The sequence below is a fragment of the Aptenodytes forsteri genome, unplaced genomic scaffold, assembly GCF_000699145.1.
Source record: "Aptenodytes forsteri isolate BGI_AS27 unplaced genomic scaffold, ASM69914v1 Scaffold60, whole genome shotgun sequence".
NCBI classification, from domain to species: Eukaryota; Metazoa; Chordata; class Aves; order Sphenisciformes; family Spheniscidae; genus Aptenodytes; species Aptenodytes forsteri.
The window spans coordinates 516382-537802 of NW_008794175.1; the positions used below are offsets into that span (position 1 = coordinate 516382).

Genomic DNA, 21421 nt, shown 5'->3' on the forward strand with positions numbered 1-21421 from the left:
GACTTCCACTGGAATGCCAGAAACCAGTCCTTTCAGTAGGTGTTTCCTTGCCATTGAACATAAAGTTCTTCCAAATATCATGGATATGCCTATATCATTTCAGGTAGCAAGGAATCTCCATTCCAAAATGTACCGTTCTTTGGCTTTGAAGGAGATATTTTTGAACAGTAAACTCTTGAAAGCAGAAATTTCCAGAATATTTTTATGTGTTTCCTGGAGTGAAGACTCTTTACATATTTACTGAAGTCTGGAAATAAATGATTTCAAAGACAACTCTTCCTGTTGGATGTCTAGATTGCCTGCAGATCTAACTTATACAAGTGATATAAATGAATATCTACATTATTATATATACACTTCTATATAAACTGCAAAACACATTAAGGTTTAACCAGAGGCCTTTACAGGAAGCATAGAGAAAGAAAATCTTGCTGGGGAACCTTTGAATCCCTGTTATTACAAAATGGGTAACAATTGTTAGCAAGCGTTGCGAGTACAGAAGACATAAGATTCCAGAGTTTCACACAATGAAAGAATTCACTTTACTGCTGCTTAAACTTATTAAATAAGGCAATTTTTCCACAGCCAGCAAATTTAATGACTCCTAGAGAAACTAGGTTTGACAAATTCTGCAGAGCCCGAGAATAAAGGAATTCGTCACCACCAGGAAAAAGTAAGGTAACAGTATCCTGATTTGGAATAAAGAGTAACAATGGAAAGAGCAGGCAGAAACCCAGAAACTAAAGTCCTGCTTACTCCATAGCAAAGGTGCAACGCCATCAGAAGTGAGGCAAGCATTTTTTTTGTCCCCAGATTTGCCTAACCCTGACATTGAGGGAACAGACTGGGATGACAGTTTAACCTCCTCTAGGCTTGTTCAGTACTTGGTTCTGCTGCTCTTACAGACAACCTAAATGCTGATTACCATCACTTTCAAAATAAGCCTCCTGTGTGCAACACAGATGCATCGATCATAAACCGACTTCAGGAGAGTTATAACAATTTACAGCAGCCAAAGGTTTGCCCCAAGTGCTTTCAACCCTGTACTTCAGTAGCCTTGTACCTCATTAGCCACAATATACCACAACTGCTCGCATAACTGGGAGATGGTAACTGAAGGTTTCTCAAAATTAAAAATACTGTCTCTCCCTGATTCTGGAAGGAATGCATATTTTCCTTAATATCATTGCATCTGAATTTACCATCTGATTGCTTTACTTGCCTTTGCTTTTCTCCTTTCTAAGAGAAACTTCCCTCATACTGGAGCGCCTGCAAAGGTATCGGGAGTTTTCACCATTAATAGCCATTTTCTTCCACTCATTTCTCCATTTTCCTCTGTGTTTTGTTTCAGTTACTTGATACCTTCTGATCTGCTTAAAATCAGAGCTCAGAAGTTGTGGTTCTACTTGTGGCTGAGCAGTACTTCTTCGCAAGCTTGCTCAAGGCAATTTTTTTTTTTTTTTAATAGGGCACATTACAGACAACTTACTGCTCGCTAGCCACTCTAACACCCAGAGTAACAATAGAAGTCATCAGCCTCAGGCTCCTTACCAGCTACAAATAAAACTGGTAGGGAAGCAAGATGAAAAGGAGTGCTGTAACACTGAACAATATCTATAGTTCCTCCTCCTTAGCATGTAGTTACCTATGAACTTCAGTCAAAGGAAACAGCTGTCAATTAAAAAAGAATTAATGATAAATAATAAAAGGTGTCCTTCTGGAAAGAAGAAAAGCAGCCAAGGGAAACAAAGTGGTGTGCAGAAAACAGCAGCAGTATGCTGTTAGATGGAAAAAATACACTCATTTGTAACTGTCATTTTATCAAGGATCTTTTCTTTCCATGGTCCTAGCCTCTCTGATTGATAAGAATCAGAAATGCCATTTTAAGTCCTCAGAATACCTTTCTGTGCAATCTATTATGCTAGACTGTCTTTATGTTCAGAGTATTTCTTAACTGGACAAAGGAAATTTCAGACTGAATATAATGTATACTACTCCCACAGTGAGACCTACTTGATTGTGATAACAGCACTCCAATAGAAGGAAGAACGGAAATTGTATGAACTATTTAAAATTAGACTGAACAAAATCCTGAGGAATTTACTGTGTGCAATAGCAGGACGATAGCTTGGAAAATGGTGGTGTAAGATCTGTTACCTGAGTAATTAATGTAAGTCAGAACATTTTCTCTCTAAAATGCCAAACTATTTATAATGTTTATAATGCCTTAGATAAGGTACTGCCACTGGTCAACTAGTGTATTAGGCTAATTATTTACAAAGCTACAACTGTTAATTTGTGGCTAAGTAAGAATGAGTAATATATGATTTTAGGTTTAAATTAAAATTTTCTCTTAGGAGTGCTATTTATTACTATTGCTGCCTGACCATACTCTTTCTTAGACTCTACTTGCATGCAGCTCAAATGGTTGTAATTTAACCTGGACACAGAGACAAATTTAGTGTTCTTATATAGAATTAAAAAGTCAGACCCAAATCATAAAAACATTATTTCATACCAGATGAAACAATGACACTGTCATACAACATATTTATAAAAATCTGCATCCTTTAAGGCTCTAGGTACTGTTAACTCCTCTTAACTTCAGTGAAGCTCATAATACTGAATGCCTCCTTGAACGAAGACGCCAAGCATGTTCTCTGTAGGTCATAGATGTTGTTATTGTCTAAAAAGTAGGAAATGATAGACAAAACTAATCTCATATGACTATACTGAAAGCTAAATTCCTCAGAGAATCATCATTCAAATGATGCTCACTAATGAGCTCCATTTTAGGAAACCTCTGGGGTCTACCTAAAAAGGGATCTTTTTCTCAATCAGAAGCCAGCATATGTTGCTTGTACATTATTTAGTATTAAAGCACAGGCCATATCTATCAACACATAGATGTAGAATGTGTAGCAGCTCAAAATGAACATAGTTTTTGTGCATGTTCAAGATACTTTTTTCACAAACTGTGATGCAGGGTTTTTTTGTCAATCTTTTAACATGCTGCAGTCATGATTATGTATCTTTAGCAACATCAACATTTCTGTAGTAGTAATTTCTGTACTTCAAAGAAAAAACACAGAAGCTGAAAAAATAGGACAAACAAGTGAACAGAGGTTCTGAAATAAACAAAGCATATGATTATGACTCACCGTAAATTCTTAATCAATCTATGTTGACAAAGATAATGGTGACTAAATAGTACAGGTGCATGAAACTCATGGCAATAGACCTGCATAGCAACCCACAATAAATAATCTAAATTTTCAACTTCTACAAAAATTAAGCCATTTACTAGATCTGCAAGGTAATGGAAGCACGCTAAGGGTTTGCAGGCAGAACTGTCTGTCTCACACAAATAAGACTGCCCCGCAGCACCCAAGCAGCTGCACACAAGGTGCATCACACCCTTTCCTGGGAAGCAATGCTGGAAGATTATTGAGACCCTTCAATATAGAAGCTACAAAACTGACTTCATGGGCAGCCTTAATTTGCTCTACTCAGGAAAGAAATTTTGAGTTTAGTTTTCACTGTGAAGAATGACTGAACATGGCCAGCACAAATGTACTCCCCTGTTACAAGAAAAGATACTTCTAAAATAGCTCTGGCAATTAACATAACAAGGAATGAACTCATGATGTCAATTAGAATTTGATGGTTCCCAGGAGATTCTGGCTTTCTTTTAAAAAGTTTCATTCTGTTAACCAGTTAACGTATGTTGTAAAATCTCCTTCAGATCTAGAGTTTTTGTTTGCATTCTAGCAGCAAGACATTGATCTATGCCCTGGATTGTGCCTTTGTTCAAAACCAACGTTAGTATCAATTACTGAGTTCCATGGGGGATGCCTGTAGCCTCTAGGGGATTGCCATTAGCTCAGGGCTTATCAAAATTAAACATACGTTAAGGGGATCAGTATTAAAAAACAATAGCCCAAAGCTCTCTCTACATTAACATTTTGGATACCACTACATGTACGTTTTCTTATGATTAAACCTACATTTTTATTTCCCACTTTCAGCTGTCCCAACTGTTGTTACTCCCTATGTTCTATAACTGACAAAAACGTACCAACGTAGACAAAACATCAATCAATAGCTCAGACGATCAACAGACTGGCCTCCATGCAAGCATGATCTGATGCTATTAATACCAGCTTCACAACATCATGGCATATCACACAAGAAACGGAACTGAAAAAGGTGTCAAGCCAAATCTGTTACCTGGCTGATGGGTTTTTGCTTTTCCACCAGTGACTGCTGAAATACTAGATCCAGAAGACGAGGCTTCCATTTTTATTGACCTTCTGACTTGTGGGAGTGGAGGATGCCCGACCACAGGCGGACGCTGTGACACTGGGTAGCTTGCTGCAGTTCTCCTCTGACAGATTTGCACACGCTTTTCAGCCCCATGAATAGACAAACTTATACCTGACAGGAATAAGAATTAGTACTATTAGATACAAGAGACCAGCGTGGAATAACTAAAATACAAAAATTGCCACAGTTTAAAATGGAGCTGTAACAGTCTGCTTGAAAGGGGGGGAGGGGGAGGAATGATAAAAACATGAATTTTCTATGAAAATGAAAAATGTGAACATTTTTGCTGCTGTGCTGCAGACACCAGAGTCAGCCACACTAATAGATATTTAAATTAATACACAGTCATGGTTTCCTGCATTACTGGCCTGCAGGAGGAATTATCTTCCATTCCTTCAAAAAACCCACACAGCTCACACAGGACGGTATCAATGAGGTAACTACCACAGAGTTTATTAAATGACAGTTTTCTGATTGATGGACTAGATCTTGGCAATAATGGATTCTTTTCTTCTGAGCATTCACAAATGTTAGGAAGTCTCATCATACGGAAAAGATACTTCACTTCAGGTAGTAACTAGCTTTTAAGGAAAAAATAAAGGTCTTTTTTTAGGAAAACAGTAAGGCTACAAGCAAGAATAACATGACCTTAAGTTTGAAAAACAATTCCACTTTCACTAGTCCTGTGAAACATTGCCTACAACACTCGAAATTGTCTTTCACGCTAAACATTCTCAAATTTGTCACATAGCCAATTTTTAAATAGAAATTGTGATGAAAAACAGGCTTTATTTTTCCAAAGAGAAAAGCAATGTTGAAATTTCCTATCTGTCGGTTGTACAGTCTTAGAAAGAAATACTACCTTACAGTAAAAAACGCTGATTCTGACTTCCTTATGTTCACATTGATGCAATTGCTCCAACTTATTGGTCCAATTTGAATTACTCTCAGCATACTCTGGTGAAAACCTTTAGACAATCTCTTTCGGGCAACAAAGCTGAATGATAATTCTACGCTACTGTTTTATGCTTAATTTAATTGTGACTGCTTTTATCAGCAGCCACTCTTTGTTTTAAAAAAAACAAAGGAAAAACCCTAACCAGATATAAACGGGCAAACTGAGAAGCAGATGGAAAAGCAGACCCTAAAAACTGGAAATGTGGATACTGTAAGCACATTGTAAATTGCAGTCACTCAAAATCATTAGACATCATTGATTAGACTGCTCGTTTTTGTGAAAGGAGTCCTGCATTGAAATGTCCAAGAATGCCTTAATGACTCTAGCTTTCAAGTTCCACTGGAAGTCAATGTATGTGAACCTCCAGGTCACAGAAGAGGTTTTGACTCTCTTAAGTCTTAATACACTTCGATCCATAATATACTACCAAGGGGAAGAGCTGCCACTTCTGTAAGCAAATGGTGAAAACAGTGGGGTTGCACACGTGAGGAAAGGCTGTGCAAATTGCTCTCCTTTCAGACGGCTCTGCACATTCAGAATTGAAGCTGCACACTTGCTACCTGACTTTGCTACACTTCACCAGAGCTGATCTCCTGCAGGAAGCGTGAACAGACGAGAACTCTCCTGCAGCAACTGCCCACATACCTCCCGGTTACAGGGCTAATGTAACTGCTGGCTGTTTTTAAAGACTATTGAAATCACATCTTCTTTAACACAGACAGCAAATCCCAGTCACCCTATTCAGTTGATTCATCTTGGGAAAGGCAGCGTAGTAATCCATGTGAGCAGAATGACAATGAGCGTGCCTGGACAACACATTTCTTTGACTGTGTTAGCCATATAACTTAGCCATAAGGGGCTTCAATGAGAAGCTAAGTCCCAGCTGTAAAACGAGCTCTTTACTTCTTGTGCAGTCACTAGAACCTTGTGATGCTCAAAATATTGTGCAATTATCCCTAAGGTGTTAAAAAATTAACCACAACGGTTTCCTTTCAGCATCACCACTGGTTGTCGTATCATTTAAAACAACCATCTCTCTGAAGCTTACAATGGAGTCAGTAAGTTATTCTACCAACGCTAAACATGAACATGGCATGGGCACATACTTACCAGCTGGATCTCAGTAAGACTGTGCTTTCATTTGGTCACGAAATGAGTGATCTATTTTAGGAACTGGTTCCAAACATAAACTGACTGCTACATTGCTCTGAGGTTCAAGTAAATTGCTTCTTCACATTCCGAAAACAGCCTATAAACTGTTATGCAGCTGTGACTCAGCTTCCTAAACTATTTGTGCAGCACTTATTTTCAGACATCAAAATAAAGGATACTGCAGCCAGATCATTATTCCTAAGGACTGCAAAATTTGCAGATTGATCACACCCCAAATGATGTTCAATCAACAATTTGACTCTGGTTATATGTAACCTTTTGTTTCTTCCACTAGAGTGGTACTATGAAATGATAACACCAAACTACAAGAGGAAGAATGTGCCAGCGTTATTAGAAATTTTACAGATTATTCTTTGGACACATTTAGAAGTGCTCAAAAATTACCATAGTGTACACCAAAGGTGTGTCACCAATATATTCAACATATTTGGGAGTTCTTCACCACGCTCTCCTTGCCACTGCAGTTATTTTCTCCACATAAGACATTCTCTTGACTAGGACAGTGAATTTCCATTATTGCCATGAGAACCAGGTAAAGAACAAAAAATCAAGCATCCTTGTTTAATTACCATTTCAGATTTTTCCAGAAAGACTTAGTTTTTTTGTGTACGTTTCTTTTGTTAAACTAGAAGTAAATGTCTGCAAACCTTGTTTAAACCATTTCAGATTTTTCCAGAAAGACTTAGTTTTTTTGTGTACGTTTCTTTTGTTAAACTAGAAGTAAATGTCTGCAAAAATGTAAGACTAATTTTGCAGTAAGCTGTGGTATTACCTTGTTTTCATGTGGGCGAAAGTCCTTTTAAAAGAGATATTGGCAGTTGAAAATACATCCCCAGATAACATGCAGAAAAGCAGAGACAAAGGGAGGGGGAATCAGAAGTAGAGAAGCTATTGGGAATAATGCATGTAGCTTATGGGGGATGAAAACCTGATGAACTATTGGAACTAAGCAGACTCTAGAATAAAATCCCCCTATTCTTCCTGCAAATAACCCACACTGCTGATGAATCCTGGGATCTGTGGGTCAGAGATGTGAGAAAACAGTACAGAGATCTCTGAAGAGTAGATGTTAAAGCTGACATCAGTTACTTTTTGCAGCATTACAATACCCAGACAAGACATCTAGACAGACAAGTTCTCCAGCAGTACACTGCAGACTGATTCTTCAATTAACTATGTTTGATGGAGTTTTTCTCCTGCCTTCAGACTTGGCCATACAGTTGCTGACACCAAAATCCCAGTGCATGCCTGGCTATGTGGCCTCTGACTGCACCTGTCCCTGCAGCATGGTAATTTCTAAGTGACCTTGGCAGCCTCAGTAGCTGGGTACGAGCACACTGGCATGCTCTGACAGGCAGTATAGACACTACAAAACCCAGGAGTTTCTCCTGCCTCTCCCTCTGGCTTAATATAATGGATCACGAGCACCATTTCAACCCAGGGCTGCAGTGCAGAGGCAAGTGAAAGGCTTACATACTGGCCAGTAGCCACAGCCAACTGTTCACTTTGCAGGACTAGCTTCTGGACAGGGCTCAGTCACCTGCACCTGGCTGGCTGCAAACCAAGTATTTAAGAGTGGGAGGTAGAAATTTAGTGTTTTGAAGCTGGATGTCATTTGAGCCTTCAAGTATTATATTTGTCACTCAGCTCTTCTCCTTTCCTGCATGCAGCAAAATTCCTTCTCTGTATTTTCAAATCTTCACATGCCTTTTTCTTCCTTACCTATATTTCTATCTTTTTCTCATACAAGCTTCTTGTCTCCATGAGGAGCTGCTCTTCTTGCTGTCCTTTTGTTCTCCTCTGATGCCTCTGTTTGAGCTTGCAGGATCATGTAAGAGGAACACCTTCACTCCCCTCCTACCAACCCCTCTCAGCTGAGCAGTTTGCCAGCAGGGAAGAGCAGCCTCTATCCTGCTTCTGGCTAACTTTTATTGCTCCCAGCTATGTCTTTTTATTGTAATTTTTTCCAAAGCAGCATTTCTTTTACATTGAGCATATTTTGCCTCTTATAAAGTGCTAGTATGCTTATAACACTAAAGAATTTATAATGGTCCAGATAAATCCTGCATATGAGAACATTAAAAATGGAGTACTAAAGTACTTCCAAGTCAGGAAGCAATAAAATCAAACACAAAGAAGAAAAAGGAGGGAGACATTACTAAAAGTAGAAAGCACTGCAGTGTGCCTGCATGCAAAGTTTTATGTGATCGTGATATTTGTTTTGTTGGCTCGTCAGATGCTACATTGATGAATGACCACATCCTGCTCTGCTCAGAAGTCACTCTGCCAAGGCACCCGATGGGTCATCTGCTTTGGTCATGTCTTAGCCCTGGCTAGCAGGTGTTGTGCACCATGCACCTCTGCACGGAGCTACACCTGCACCCAGTGGACCTCATCCAGCATGCCTGCCCAATTCGACTGAGCATAGTGCAGTGGCTCTGGTACTGGTGGAGATGGCTCTGGCGCCAAAACTGGGGTCAGCCAGGCACTGTATCCAAATTATTCTGTGCCAGGACTGAGACACCTCTCCACCTTGGGGAGGCACCTCCCTATAGCAGCTGTCAGGTTTGGGTCAGCACCAGTTCTGTTCCACCCTGTACCACTTTGGGGTACAGGCATATATTTATAGGTTCCTTCCTGATGTGTCTTTCTCTAGCCAAAGATAATACAAACATGAATAAGTAATAATAATGCAATGCAGAGTTACAAAGCTGTATAAACAATCCATTAGTTAACAGTGCTTAATTAGTCTCAAGTGCCCTGACCCGCCTCGTAGACCTTGTCTGGGATAACAAACTGCTGCTGGCAGGTGCAGTAAGTCCTTTCGGTCTGGTATTATCAGAGTGTCAGTGCTCAGGCTGGAGACAGATTACTCCAGCTATTTCTTTTCTTTATGTGGGTCTTTTATTCTGTTTTAACCCTATGTGGAGGCCTTACAAGCAGAGTGAGCTAGACCCTTTCTTCAAGGCCCTTTTCAGAGTAGAGCAAGTGCAGGGGAGAACAGATCAAGAAGTGAGGAAGAAAATCTCAGCTGCAGTGTCCTGTAGGGCCACAAGAAGTGAAGCAGCTCTGGAAAGCCTGCAATCACCAAGGCACAGATAAGCAAGGTCATAAGGAAGCACTTTGGAAGCATGGGCAGAGAGCGGAAAATGAGGCTTTAAGGTGCAGTATATAAATGGGCAAATTACATATTTAGTTCCTTTCAACTTTTACATCCAGGAAAGGAGAAAGTGAGCTAATTTGTCCACCTTAAAAAGCTAAGCACCCTTTCCTCACCTTGTGCAAATTGCCACATTTCCCATTATAGTCAATGATGCTCTGCAGACAGCTTCAGCTTTTTCACGTTTTGAAGCTAGCCTTTATAAGGGGGAGATCAGAAAAGGCAAGTAACATAAAAGGTTTCTCATGCAAAACCTGTTTCATCTGAGACTCAGCAGAGACAGCTGTGCTTGATGCTGTGATAGACTCTTCTGCTTACTCTGAATCCTAGATGGAAATGAATGAGCATGAGAGGAAAATTCACCTGCTGCTCTCTGTACACATGCCTGAAAGCACAGCCTAAAGGCAGTTCCCTTTTCTTCCCCACCCTATGCCCTATTTAGATAACAAATACATCCAGAAAAGCACGTCTATCTTTCTCTACACCTTGGGGAAAAATGTTACAACAAGCATTACGATTCCCACATTAGATTAAATCATTTTTCAGAAGTTTAAATATCACCTCTCTAACACAGCATCAAGTCTCTTGCCATTGGCAACACAAATGATTCATGAAATCCTATGTAAGGCCTGATTATGCTTCAAGTATAGCTTTGAAAATGTTGAAACACTTCTGACTACATCAGATGTAAAAAAAAAAAAAAAAAAACACAAAACAACAAATATTTAAATGAACAAACAGAAAAGCTAAGTTACAGAACTTCCCTGGAACTGGACTGGCTCTGAAGAAAGTTGCTTAATAACACTGTGCATCTTTACAAGTTACACGTGTTCTGTTTTCTGAGGCTTTGCAGGGTCTTCCCCCCGCCCCAAATATTGGAGAGATGACAGGATTTTCAAGACCCATAGTAGTTTCAGAAACTGTTCCCTAAACTTCACTTTTTTCCCATTTTCTATCAAAAAATTTGTCCAGCTGGCTTCTGAATTTACATAAATTTTTAGCATATATAATTTTCCATGGAAAGAAACCACAGAGCTTAAATATACAGTCTGTGAAGGAACAGCTTTTTCTTTGTCTGAAACTTCATCATCCACGAAGTTTTGTATTGGAAGAGATCATGAATGACCACTTCCCTTTACCTCTCTATTCCACTCATGATACTACAGAGCTCCATCATATCCCCTCTCTGTTGTTTCCATTCCCAACCTTAGGAGACCTGGTTCACACTGTTGCTCCTCACCAATAAGCTATTGCATACCTCCAATCATCCCTTGTCACTCCTTCTCTGTTCCCTTCCTTTTTCAAGAAATGAAGACCTGAAATGCACGTTAAGAAAATTTCAAGAAGTAGCACCAGAAACGCCGATACTCAGGCTGTGCCTTCAACAAGGATTTACACAGTGGCACAATGATGTTTCTGGGTTTGTTCTTTCCCTTGTAATTTAATTTGCCCCAAGATACTTGTAGATGGGCTCTGCCTCCCTGTCACATTTGCCAGCTCTTCAGGCAATTTTCTAGTGAATCAGGGATCCCCCTCCTAACCCACCTGCTCGAGGTCCCTATGTCAAGCAAAGGCTGCAGGAAACAATACTGCATTATTTCTCTCATTTGTATGTTGCATCTTTTTCCACTTCAGTTGCTTTCTAGGTCTCATGCTTATCAATTCTGTAAGAGCATCACTGTGCAGCCCTGTTGTATCAGTAAAACAAATCTTCACAAAGGTGTATTACTTGTCATTGCATTTTTTTCAATTACCCTCCTTCAGCAGAAGGAAGGTAGCATCATCCCCTGCCTGCCAGTCGCTGATGGTGTTAGGATCTGCTTTTTGAACTGTGATCAAAGGCGTGTCTGACCTAGAACCAGGACTCCATGAAAAAGGGGCTTGTGTACACACTGTGTTTATGCAGCTTTCTCTGCACCAATTTAGAAATGAACAGTTAAAGAGCTGCAGACTCCAGGGGGACATAGGTTTACACTTGCAAATGTGCTTTAGGCCAAAATAGCTTATTATCCCCTACAAAAGGGGCTACATTACCTGTGGTATAACTGCATCCAGAGTCGGTGTTAAGTCTGTCAAAGTCCTAATGATAAATCGATCGTGCTTACCTCAGGCCCACCACCAAAGGGTTGGAGGTAGTTTATTAAATTACAAGCTAGCGTTCTAGCATGACTGAAAAACTCCTGTAGTGTTCAGAGATGCAGGATAACAACCTGAAGTCATGAAAACATCTTGGAGGGTGTCTTAATAGTCCTACTTTAATGGTCTACATGACAGTCTGAAAAACCACTTGTCTTCCTTAGGCATGAGTGAAGAGAAGAACTTAGCTAAGTGAATATAAAGCTCTTTTTGGTTGCTGTTGACTTGTCAGTGATTGTCATGGGCACATTGCAGGACCATGGTGCCAAATGCAAGGTGCTGCCTATGCAAGTCTTACGAGCCTGGGTGAATAAATGGAACTTTTTTCCCCCAAGATGCCTAATTTGATTCATTTATAAGTCTTGTATTTCTATTTCTATCTAACAATTCATTATTTAGTTCCTCTCTACAAAAAGAAAACACACTGTAGTGTGCATATATGCTGCTTTTTTTCCCAGGCTACTGGAATAAATGCCTAACAATTGAGTGTAAAATATGCCCTCCTTCAGTTCGCCCAGCAAGCTGCAATCAGAGTCGTTTGTCACCATCCCAGCTGACCGAATTCTTACTGGGGTTGCCTGCATTTTTGTTGTTGTGCTTATTACTTTACTCTTTTTGTTTGTTTTAGTATCTACTTTGATTTACTTATTTGTTACAGCTGAACTTTTAATAGTATTAGAACCACATGCATTCTGAAGAGTAATTTGGAAAAAAAAATAATTTAAAAAGGTTCCTTTGCTTGCCCCAGCATGGAAATAGCAGTGAGAAAGAATGCCTTCTCCTGAAATCTGATAGACACAATAGACATCAAAAACTGAAGCTGGTAAAACATTTTCAGCAGAATGTTTCTCTATCAAAAAATTGTCCTAAAATGAAGACTTGCTGTCAAAAATTCTGTTTAGAAAATAAATCTGACCTTTTCTGGACCAGAATATCCTGGCTTTTTATTTTGTAATGACTTGACACTTTGAAAAATGTAATCTAAAATATCAAATAGAATTAAAATTATCAATTAAAATACCATTTGCCTCTGAGCAAGCCAAAAAACAATTATCATTTCAATTACTGAAACACCATCTGTAATACCAATCATCAATTAATGTTACTGTAATATACATATAGAAATAATTCAAAACATAAAAATTAAAACCAGAAAACAAAACACATCAAAATAATAAAACAAAATACAGTGAAAACAGGAAGCCCAACCAAGATGAAATATTTCAACTTGGAAAATTCTGATAGAAATATTTAATATTTTAAGCATTGTGTTGAAAAGTGACTTCAGAAAGTGCTCAAAAGAGTTTCAAAGGGAAAAAAAAAGCAAGAATATTAGAATTTCTGTGGATTGGATGGTCTTTCTTTTTGCTCCCTTGACTCACCGTCTCTATAAGCAAGTGCAATAGACTTGCACTAGAATGAATGTAGGTTCATACAAAACCAAATAGATTCATATCAGTTTCTGTCACAATAAATAACATCATGTCAACACTTCCTTCTTTGAGACAATATCTATTTTTTTTTTTAAATTGGAAGATTGGATCTGTCTTAAGTGGCACTTATTGATTTAGAAACTATGCAGTAACTCGTCTTATTCATTTTACTATATATGCACAGCATTTACTTGCCAGAAATAGAACACTGAGATGATTTAAAACTTACTTTCACTTGTGTTAAGCATGGCGTTCAAAATTGTTTTCTTTCTTAACAACCAGCTATTACTCTTGATTTTCAAAATCAAGGACATTCTCATTAAACCTGCCTGCACTGATTTTGAGCTTTTTGCCCATACGTGTACAGTAAAAGTAACTGCACACGCAGCAGTGATATGTAGTACAAACATCAGGGCGAAACGCAATGCCCCATGAAACAAAGCACTAAGTCAAGCCCCAGATGCTTTTTACTGGCCGAAGAATGAAGTGAAGCACTAGCCATGCGGATGTATTTTGCGTGTAGGTAGTTTTAAAAGCAGAGAATTCTTTTTTTTTTACATCTTAATGTGCTGCCTGAATGTCAACTGCTACATTTCAAATACCACAAGTCTCATTTTACCTCATTTAATCGGATATTCTCTATAATGCAGAACAGTGCAATCAATCTGAGACATCATCTGTGAAACAGGAAAAAACCCAGGAGACTTCACAGATGGGAAAAAAAGATAGCTCAGGATACGTCTGAGTGTGTCTGCCTCCACAGCGCAGACAGTAATGATTTTCAGCACAGCAACTAGGCTTAATTTAACTTTGTCTTTTTGCGTCCTGTTTCAGGGGACCGGTTTGCCATCGGTACCCGCCAATGCTCCAGCACCAGGCCAGCCCCGGCCCTGCTCCCCAGGGAACCCGCAAGCAGCAGGTTGAACAGCAGCTCCTGCCTTCGCCCAGCCTGTGCCCCAGCTACGAGCCCTTTTACAGGCTTGGCATCAAAATGCTCTCTGCCCGCAGATAGTTTTATTAACCATCAATTGAGTTTTACTTTGATGATAATTTTACTTAGACCCTATACAGCCAGCGTCTTCAGAGGCAGGGCGTAAGACAAGAAAAGTTACTTCTTTTCCCCCCTCCCCCAAATGGGAAAAATCATCTTATATCCCATATTACAGAAAAGTATATTACTTGAATAAAATACTTTAAAAGTAAACATGCATCTGGACAGATGTGTAGCTGACTAAACAGGTCACACGTGCTGGGTCAAGTCCAATGCCTAGGGGGGTTTTTGCCCTCTGAAACGACTGTCCATTGTGGACATACAGGCTGTTGCGACAGCCTGGGACCCGTGGGCATGTCCCAGGCCCCAGCACCTCACCCATCTAGGGTCTGATGCTGGACCCCAGCTGTAGGGAGGCCCAGAAGCCTCCCACCCCCTCCGGGGGAAGGGGTTCCCACGCGGGCTGGAAGGACGTGCTGTGGTACGCTCTAGCAGAGCCTGGACAAGCATCGCTCTGCAAGGAAGAAGCACCAGCCTCCACAGCCACGCTCGCTCAAACACCTAAGTCTGACATCAGAATCTTCCATGGAAAAGACATGTTAACAAGCGCCAGTTGTAGCAGAAATTTTGAAGCATGTGTACTACTTGTCTTTCATTTGTGCATCATTAATTTCCAGCACACTCTCTTGGCAAGTAATGCTTTTGGTTGTAATAAAGCCTATGGTGCCAAGCTTTCTAAATGGTCATAAAGCGAGGGCGATCCCCAGAGGAGATGGCAGCTGTAGTGTGCAGCAGATGCCAGTGAAAATCTGTGTTCATCTGCCACCTCATCTTTCTGGCAAGACTCCAGGCAATTAACAAGACGCTATTGAAAAGAATATGTAAACCTGCCACGTTCATATATACGTTCCTCATAGGGATACAAGTGATTGTTCTCAACTTAGGCTGATCTGGATTGAACAAAGCACAGGTCTTGCTTATTTCACTTCTGAGCTAGATTGTGTTTCTGATGGAAGACCAATAAACACTGAAAGACAACAGTAATCACATAATGATTGTCTGAATTTGGCAGATTAGTACATAGAGATAGAAAGAAGCACTCTACTGATTGATACCATTTTAATTTCTTGAGCTCTTTATAGCAGAATCAGAATAAATGGTAGGAGACTATAAAAATGCAGTAACTACATTGTAGGATGTGAGGTCTATATAACATACAGATTCGTTTTTGTAAAAGGCAGTCCATGCTCTAACTCATTTACTGAATAACAGCCTTGTGCAAGGGCAAGGCTCACCGTTCTTTCGTGTATAAATAATTCTCTGATACATTAGCAATTCAGAAAAACATGTAAAGTATGCAAGATAGACTTTAACCTATGTTTTATGCACTACATAAAACACTGGATATTAGTTGGATGTTCCTGAAGGTTAAGAGGAGACACAGAAGAGAGACAATTTTTCTGAATCCACCTAAACCAGCTTGATTACAGAAAAAACCTATAAAAAGAAACATGTACCTAAATTTAGCTTCTGTGACTGATGTCTTCTCAGTGAAAGGACTTTCACAAATACTCTTTCATAAAACTGTTCCTTTCTTCACTCATACCTCTGACACTCAATGTCCCATTACTGTTCATTCATTTTCAAAACCACAAACAGAAAGTTAAAAAAAAAACCAAACCAAACACAATACGTATGTAACAAATACTGCAAATATTTGTAAGTTATATTTGTAAGTATTGCAAATATATTGAAAATTATATTTGTAAGAACATTCCAGTCTGAGAATGATATTGAATTTGTTCTCAATATTACAGGAGTTTTGAGGATTCAAAGCAACCAGATAGTTAAGGAAGAAAGACTGTTTCTGTTCACAGATACCATTTTGGCCAAAGTCAAGAACATGCAGTTCAACAGATGAGTAGAACGCAATCTTCATGAACAATTCCTAAACTGAAATTTCATCACCAAAATTGCCTATACTATCCTGAAACTTGTTAGTACTGATTCTGAGAAGAGCATAACATGTCATTAACCGGTACTGTCTTTGAGCAATACACAGCATCTGAACAATTAAAAATGGTTGTGTACTCTGCTCCTATGATGGTATACCATCCACAAAAAGAAAATGCAAATACAGGAGCAGCAGCGTATTGAGAAACCAAGAGAATAGTAAAGTCCATTAGTAGGGTACTTAAACCTAAAAATACTGACAGGCAGCCTAGCCAATGGAAAAAACCCAAACAAAAAATAACATCAAAGCCTTCCAAATGCAAAATCCTTGTTTAAAAAAAAAAAAACAAACACACCACCAAAAAAAACCCCCTACAAAAACCCAACAACATAAAAACAACCAACCAACCCACCTACCTCATTCCTTCCTTAGGTGAATGCTTGGTTAGACATAACTACACAAAGCTGTCTTATATACTCCCTGAAAGAAAGAGCAATGTGTACCTCTTCATATTAGATCTAAGCCCCAGAATCAAAATGGCACCGAAAATCATGGGTCCCACTGGACTCATGTCTTCCTTCTAATCCTTTATGAACACAAGCCTAAATCCTGAAAAGGCTGGGTTTAGAGATAATGTTCTTGTTAAATTTCTGTGAGGAGTTAACCAACCAGAAACATTTTTCTTCCTTTACAAAGCAATATGAGCCTGCTTACAAAAGGCTATTAATGGATCACAGCAGTCATAATTACAATTGCACGAACAGCAATCTGGAAATAGATTTCCAAAGATTATTTTAATGCCTCAATCGATAAAGTATATTATGTGCCTAGGTGTGAAAGAAGTAGATGAGTTAGAATTGGAGTGGATGAAGGTTTGTGAGAAAATGAACATTAGATAAGAACATAATCTGTTGGAGAGTATTTCCTCTCAATTCCTGAAAATGTTCATGATGTTTTCAGCCTCCTTATGTGACACCTCTCCTTGTTGAAAATTGGGCATGTTCTTCATTTTATGGCTACTGACAATACCTCCTCCGGTGATCAAGCCATGGCAAGGAAATGATCATTACACTCTCTCCCTTTTTCATAAACTGCTGGGTTTTGGTTTTGCTCCTGCCTTTGCAACTGTCAAACTTATTCCTCTCATAATGCATGTTTCAATTATGGGTCTCCCCCTGGACTTTTAAAAAGGAAATCTAAACCAATCAAGATAAAGAAAATTTCATCATTGACAATATTGAGCCTTTCTTTATTTTTCTTCTTAGCTTTTCCAGTTAATAATCTATTTTATAGGTAAATACATCAGAACCTAAATATTAGACCAAATACAACGATACATCAGAATTCATAAGTTCTAAAAATTGCTGTCCGAATATGCTCGAGGTACTTGGTGCTCTTACCAGCTTCATAGCTGCTTTTTCCTTCTTAGAATTTAATGGTATATGTCAAAATGTTTTCTATATTATCTTCCATTAAAAAAAAATCTCAAAGCAGTTACTTTAATCCAATCTCTGTGAATATCTGCAATTTACAATTCAGTGATTATACTCCCTGACACTAAATTCACATTCAGTGAATACAAAGACCATAAATGTTCTTAATTCATGCAAAGTGATAATTCCCTGACTGCTTTCTTTCTGATTTATACAAGTGCAAGAGACTATAAGTGTATGAAACAAAAGTTCTTTACTCCCTCTCTTATTGCACCATGCCACAGCTCATCTCTTCTTTTTAATTTTAAAACTACAATTGTTATTTATGATGCGTAAAGTCTACTGTTCACCCTTTCTATAGAAATGAACGTGTATTGTCTGTAAAAACATGACAATAAAAATGCACCTTTAACAGCTGCAAATCCCAAATCCAACTTTCTCAGTAAAAAGACCATGTACTGGGTTTTGCTACGTGCTGATGGATGGTATAAGAAATATTTTGACATAGCTATAATCCCATCTATCAGAAGCGTTGGGGAAGGAAAACATCTGACAACCTGCATAAGGTCAATCCTTCAGCCAATTTTTCAGAAACTCGATCATGGTAATTCACAACAGTCACTTCTTTTTGAAAGATTCTTGTTCAACTTGCAATCACCTGGCATGACATGCTATCAGCTTTCTTGCAGACGTAATCCCATGCCTCAGTGGTATTTTGTAAATGTACTGCTTGCTGAGCCTCTCACTGACCAAACACCTTGTCAAGCTTTCAGTTGACTTTGGATTTTAAAATAAAGTTCTTGACAGGACCCTCTACACATGAGGAAAAAAACAGCCCTTCAGATCACACTGATCCTATCCTCCATTACAAAAGCACAAAAGGCAATCTTTTACTTACCCACATTTCACATGAAATAAAAATATCACTGCATGATGGCAGAGACATCTCTAAAGAACACACACTTCAGACAACTTACTAACTTTACTGCTAACTTTAGAAAAGTTTAACTTTTAGACCAACGATGTTACATAATATGAATAATTCAGTAATTGAGCTTATTTTTAACTGCATTTATTTTTAATTGAACTACTGAGGTATTGAACTTAAGGCTGCCACCTTTAGACAACTCATTACATTAATAAAATAAATTTTTAAAAGTCTTCCCAAAACTATCCACTGCTTAGAGATGCTTTATAATCTGTTTCTTCCAGATATGCACTGCACAGAGAAATACCTCTGGAGTGCTGACAGCATCACCCAGCCCTAATTCCAGCAGAACCAGCTTGATTTCTCCAAGCTGGAGACAAGACCAGTGAAATACAAATGAACTGTGGCCATACAGCTAATAAAACCAGGCGGTGAGCGCACGGCCAAAGCCCACCATGCCCGCTCCAGACGTCAGCAGTGCGGCTCAGCCAGCCGCCCGTGGGCAGCTCAGACCTCGCAATTACAACCACAGATGGCACGAAAGGAGAAAAGGAAAGTCCTCTACTGACCTGCCCTCCTGCTCCTTGTGTGCAGTGCGGGAACACTCCCCCCCACACTGATACACTTTTGAATCGTTATATTCAACCTCGGTAGAGCTGACTGGATTTTTTCAGCAGAATGTTTTCCGTGGTACTTCTGCAATTTGATTAAAAGCAGCTGTCTCTTGCCAGTCCATCAGCCTCCCTACCACTCTCTCAAATCTTCACTGAGACTGAGGTTCTCTGCCTGTAAGGTCCTTCTCCCAGTCTCACACCTCCTTTGGACATAGAAAGTTTCATTCTAAAATGTTCTTATTTTGGTGATTTCAGATTGTAACACCAGAACTCTCATTTCAGGGAAGAGAAATTCCATGTTCCTTGGATCGAATACACACAGATAATAGGATATTAAATAATCCAGCTGAGTACTGAGAGAAATCAGAGGAACACAGAGATGAGTACTAAAGTTACATTTCACTGAACTGCAATGTGTGAGGTATTTTCTTCTTTTAATGCATGAGCGACTTGTTTTCCCCCCTCTATTCTGTTACCTCACTTTCTTTTTTGATTTAAAAAGAAGTATTCCCCAATAAGATTCTGAATATGCATGAAAAGGCAGCCCAGAACTAGGACAAGGAAAGAAAAATCTTTTAAGTATGAGAGAAATATTGGCAAATTGTTAACTATAAATTCACCTAGATGATATCTAGTGATATCTTATCACAAGTATCACCGTCAGGCTTTATCTAGTTCTCCAAGTCTATTTTAAGCCAGCACTATGATGAGATTAGTTAGCATGCAGCATCCTTAAAAAAACCCCATCATCAGGACATATAACTTTTCCTTTCTGCATATAAAAGTCCCTCTAACTGATTCTTGTAAAATCTTATATTCTCTGGGAACATTGTTAGAAGCTGTAAAAACTCACCTTTCTCTTAGACGAGCGTGCTTCTTAAAGGCAACTTTCTATGTTTGGAAATTCACTGTAAAGGTTGCCATGGTGATTAATTTTAAAAGTGAAATTCTCCCCTTTTAAAGTTTTTTCTTTAAAGAAGAAATGCTCCATGCTAGGGCCCAGTCCTCAGCAAGGCAAATGAGAAAGAAAATCACATCTTAATCATGACGATTAAAGGAAATAGCCTCTGTGTAACTGAAACTTCAGCAATAGAGATATTTTCAGAAAAATATTGGAAATATCTATTTTTACCTAAAAATGAACAAAAAAAATATACATGGAAGACAGAATTGAGGGACAAAAGGAACAACATCTTCCAGTGGTCAGATTGCAGCCAGCGGGCCAGGTTATACTAGTGAAAGGAAGGAGGAAAGGTAAGGAGGGAATGGTAGTGGTAGCTGGAGCTCAGCAGAAAAAAACACCAAAGCAGAGTCAGCTGAGATAGTGTCATCGCATGGCAACAGAGAGAAGAGAACTGCATCCCCAAAGAAAGAGTCTTGAAGCCAAAGGTCATTAATGAACAGCTCTTTACCTAAGGCATCTTCAGTTTTCTTTTCATAGCTCAAGAAGCAATTTCACATGGATGTCTCCATCTATTGACTTCTCTGCACAATGCTGCGCAGGGCTACATTAAACCTTGGCTTTCCACACAACTGTGTTAGCTGCCAGGGAGCAGACAAATGCACAGCTCTGTTCTTGCAGTGAGAGATGGAAAAATACCATTTCTTCTCTAAAAAACATACAATGTTCAACATTACATCATGCAACTTGTCACTGCAAAAGCTGTCACTGCAGAAATAACATCAAGTGTTGTGCCAGTTCAATACCCAGGAAATTTATGACTTCCTTATTCACATAAAGATCACAGTACTGTGAGACAGCTGCATTATTCATTATGTGTTTAATATTTTATCTCTCTAGACAGAAGTATCTGTACAAGCACAATTAAAATGTCTGACGTAGACAGAGTTGATTTTAATACAATCAAATAAATTTGTTTCAGAGACCTGCTTGACCTTAAAGCTCTATGGTTTAAACAGAGAGAAGGAAAAACATGCTGAGACTCATGTCGTACAGTGTCTAGATGTCACCCATTTTCCCTTGAATGACTACCCAGAAGAGACTCTTTACTTGATCTACTACCACATCAGTCATGGTAATTGTAAGATATTCTAGGTTATATCAAATTATTTTGAAGTTAAACAGATAAGATCATGATGACAATGAAAGAAATCACCTATTTAAAAATGGCAGAACACACAAATAGTTACCACTACTGCTCTGTCATTACCATAAAGTTTAATAAATCCATACGCTTTGTATTTACCCATTATGACTTTGAGGGGAAAACCTGAAAACCTGTTATCTGCATGGCATCAGAGTTACAGATATGAACGCAATGAAAGTTGGATAGGAAACAGTCATCATCTCGTTC

General features: G+C 38.9%; 1 protein-coding gene across 1 annotated transcript in view; it reads right to left on the minus strand.

Annotated features, from left to right (window-relative positions):
• ANO4 (anoctamin 4) overlaps positions 1-4300 on the minus strand; it is a 142961-nt gene extending 138661 nt beyond the window's left edge. Inside the window, exon 1 of the mRNA XM_019473288.1 lies at positions 4231-4300. Within this exon, the coding sequence (XP_019328833.1) occupies positions 4231-4300 (70 nt within the window). The remainder of the gene's footprint in view (positions 1-4230) is intronic.
• Positions 4301-21421: the final 17121 nt, after the last annotated feature.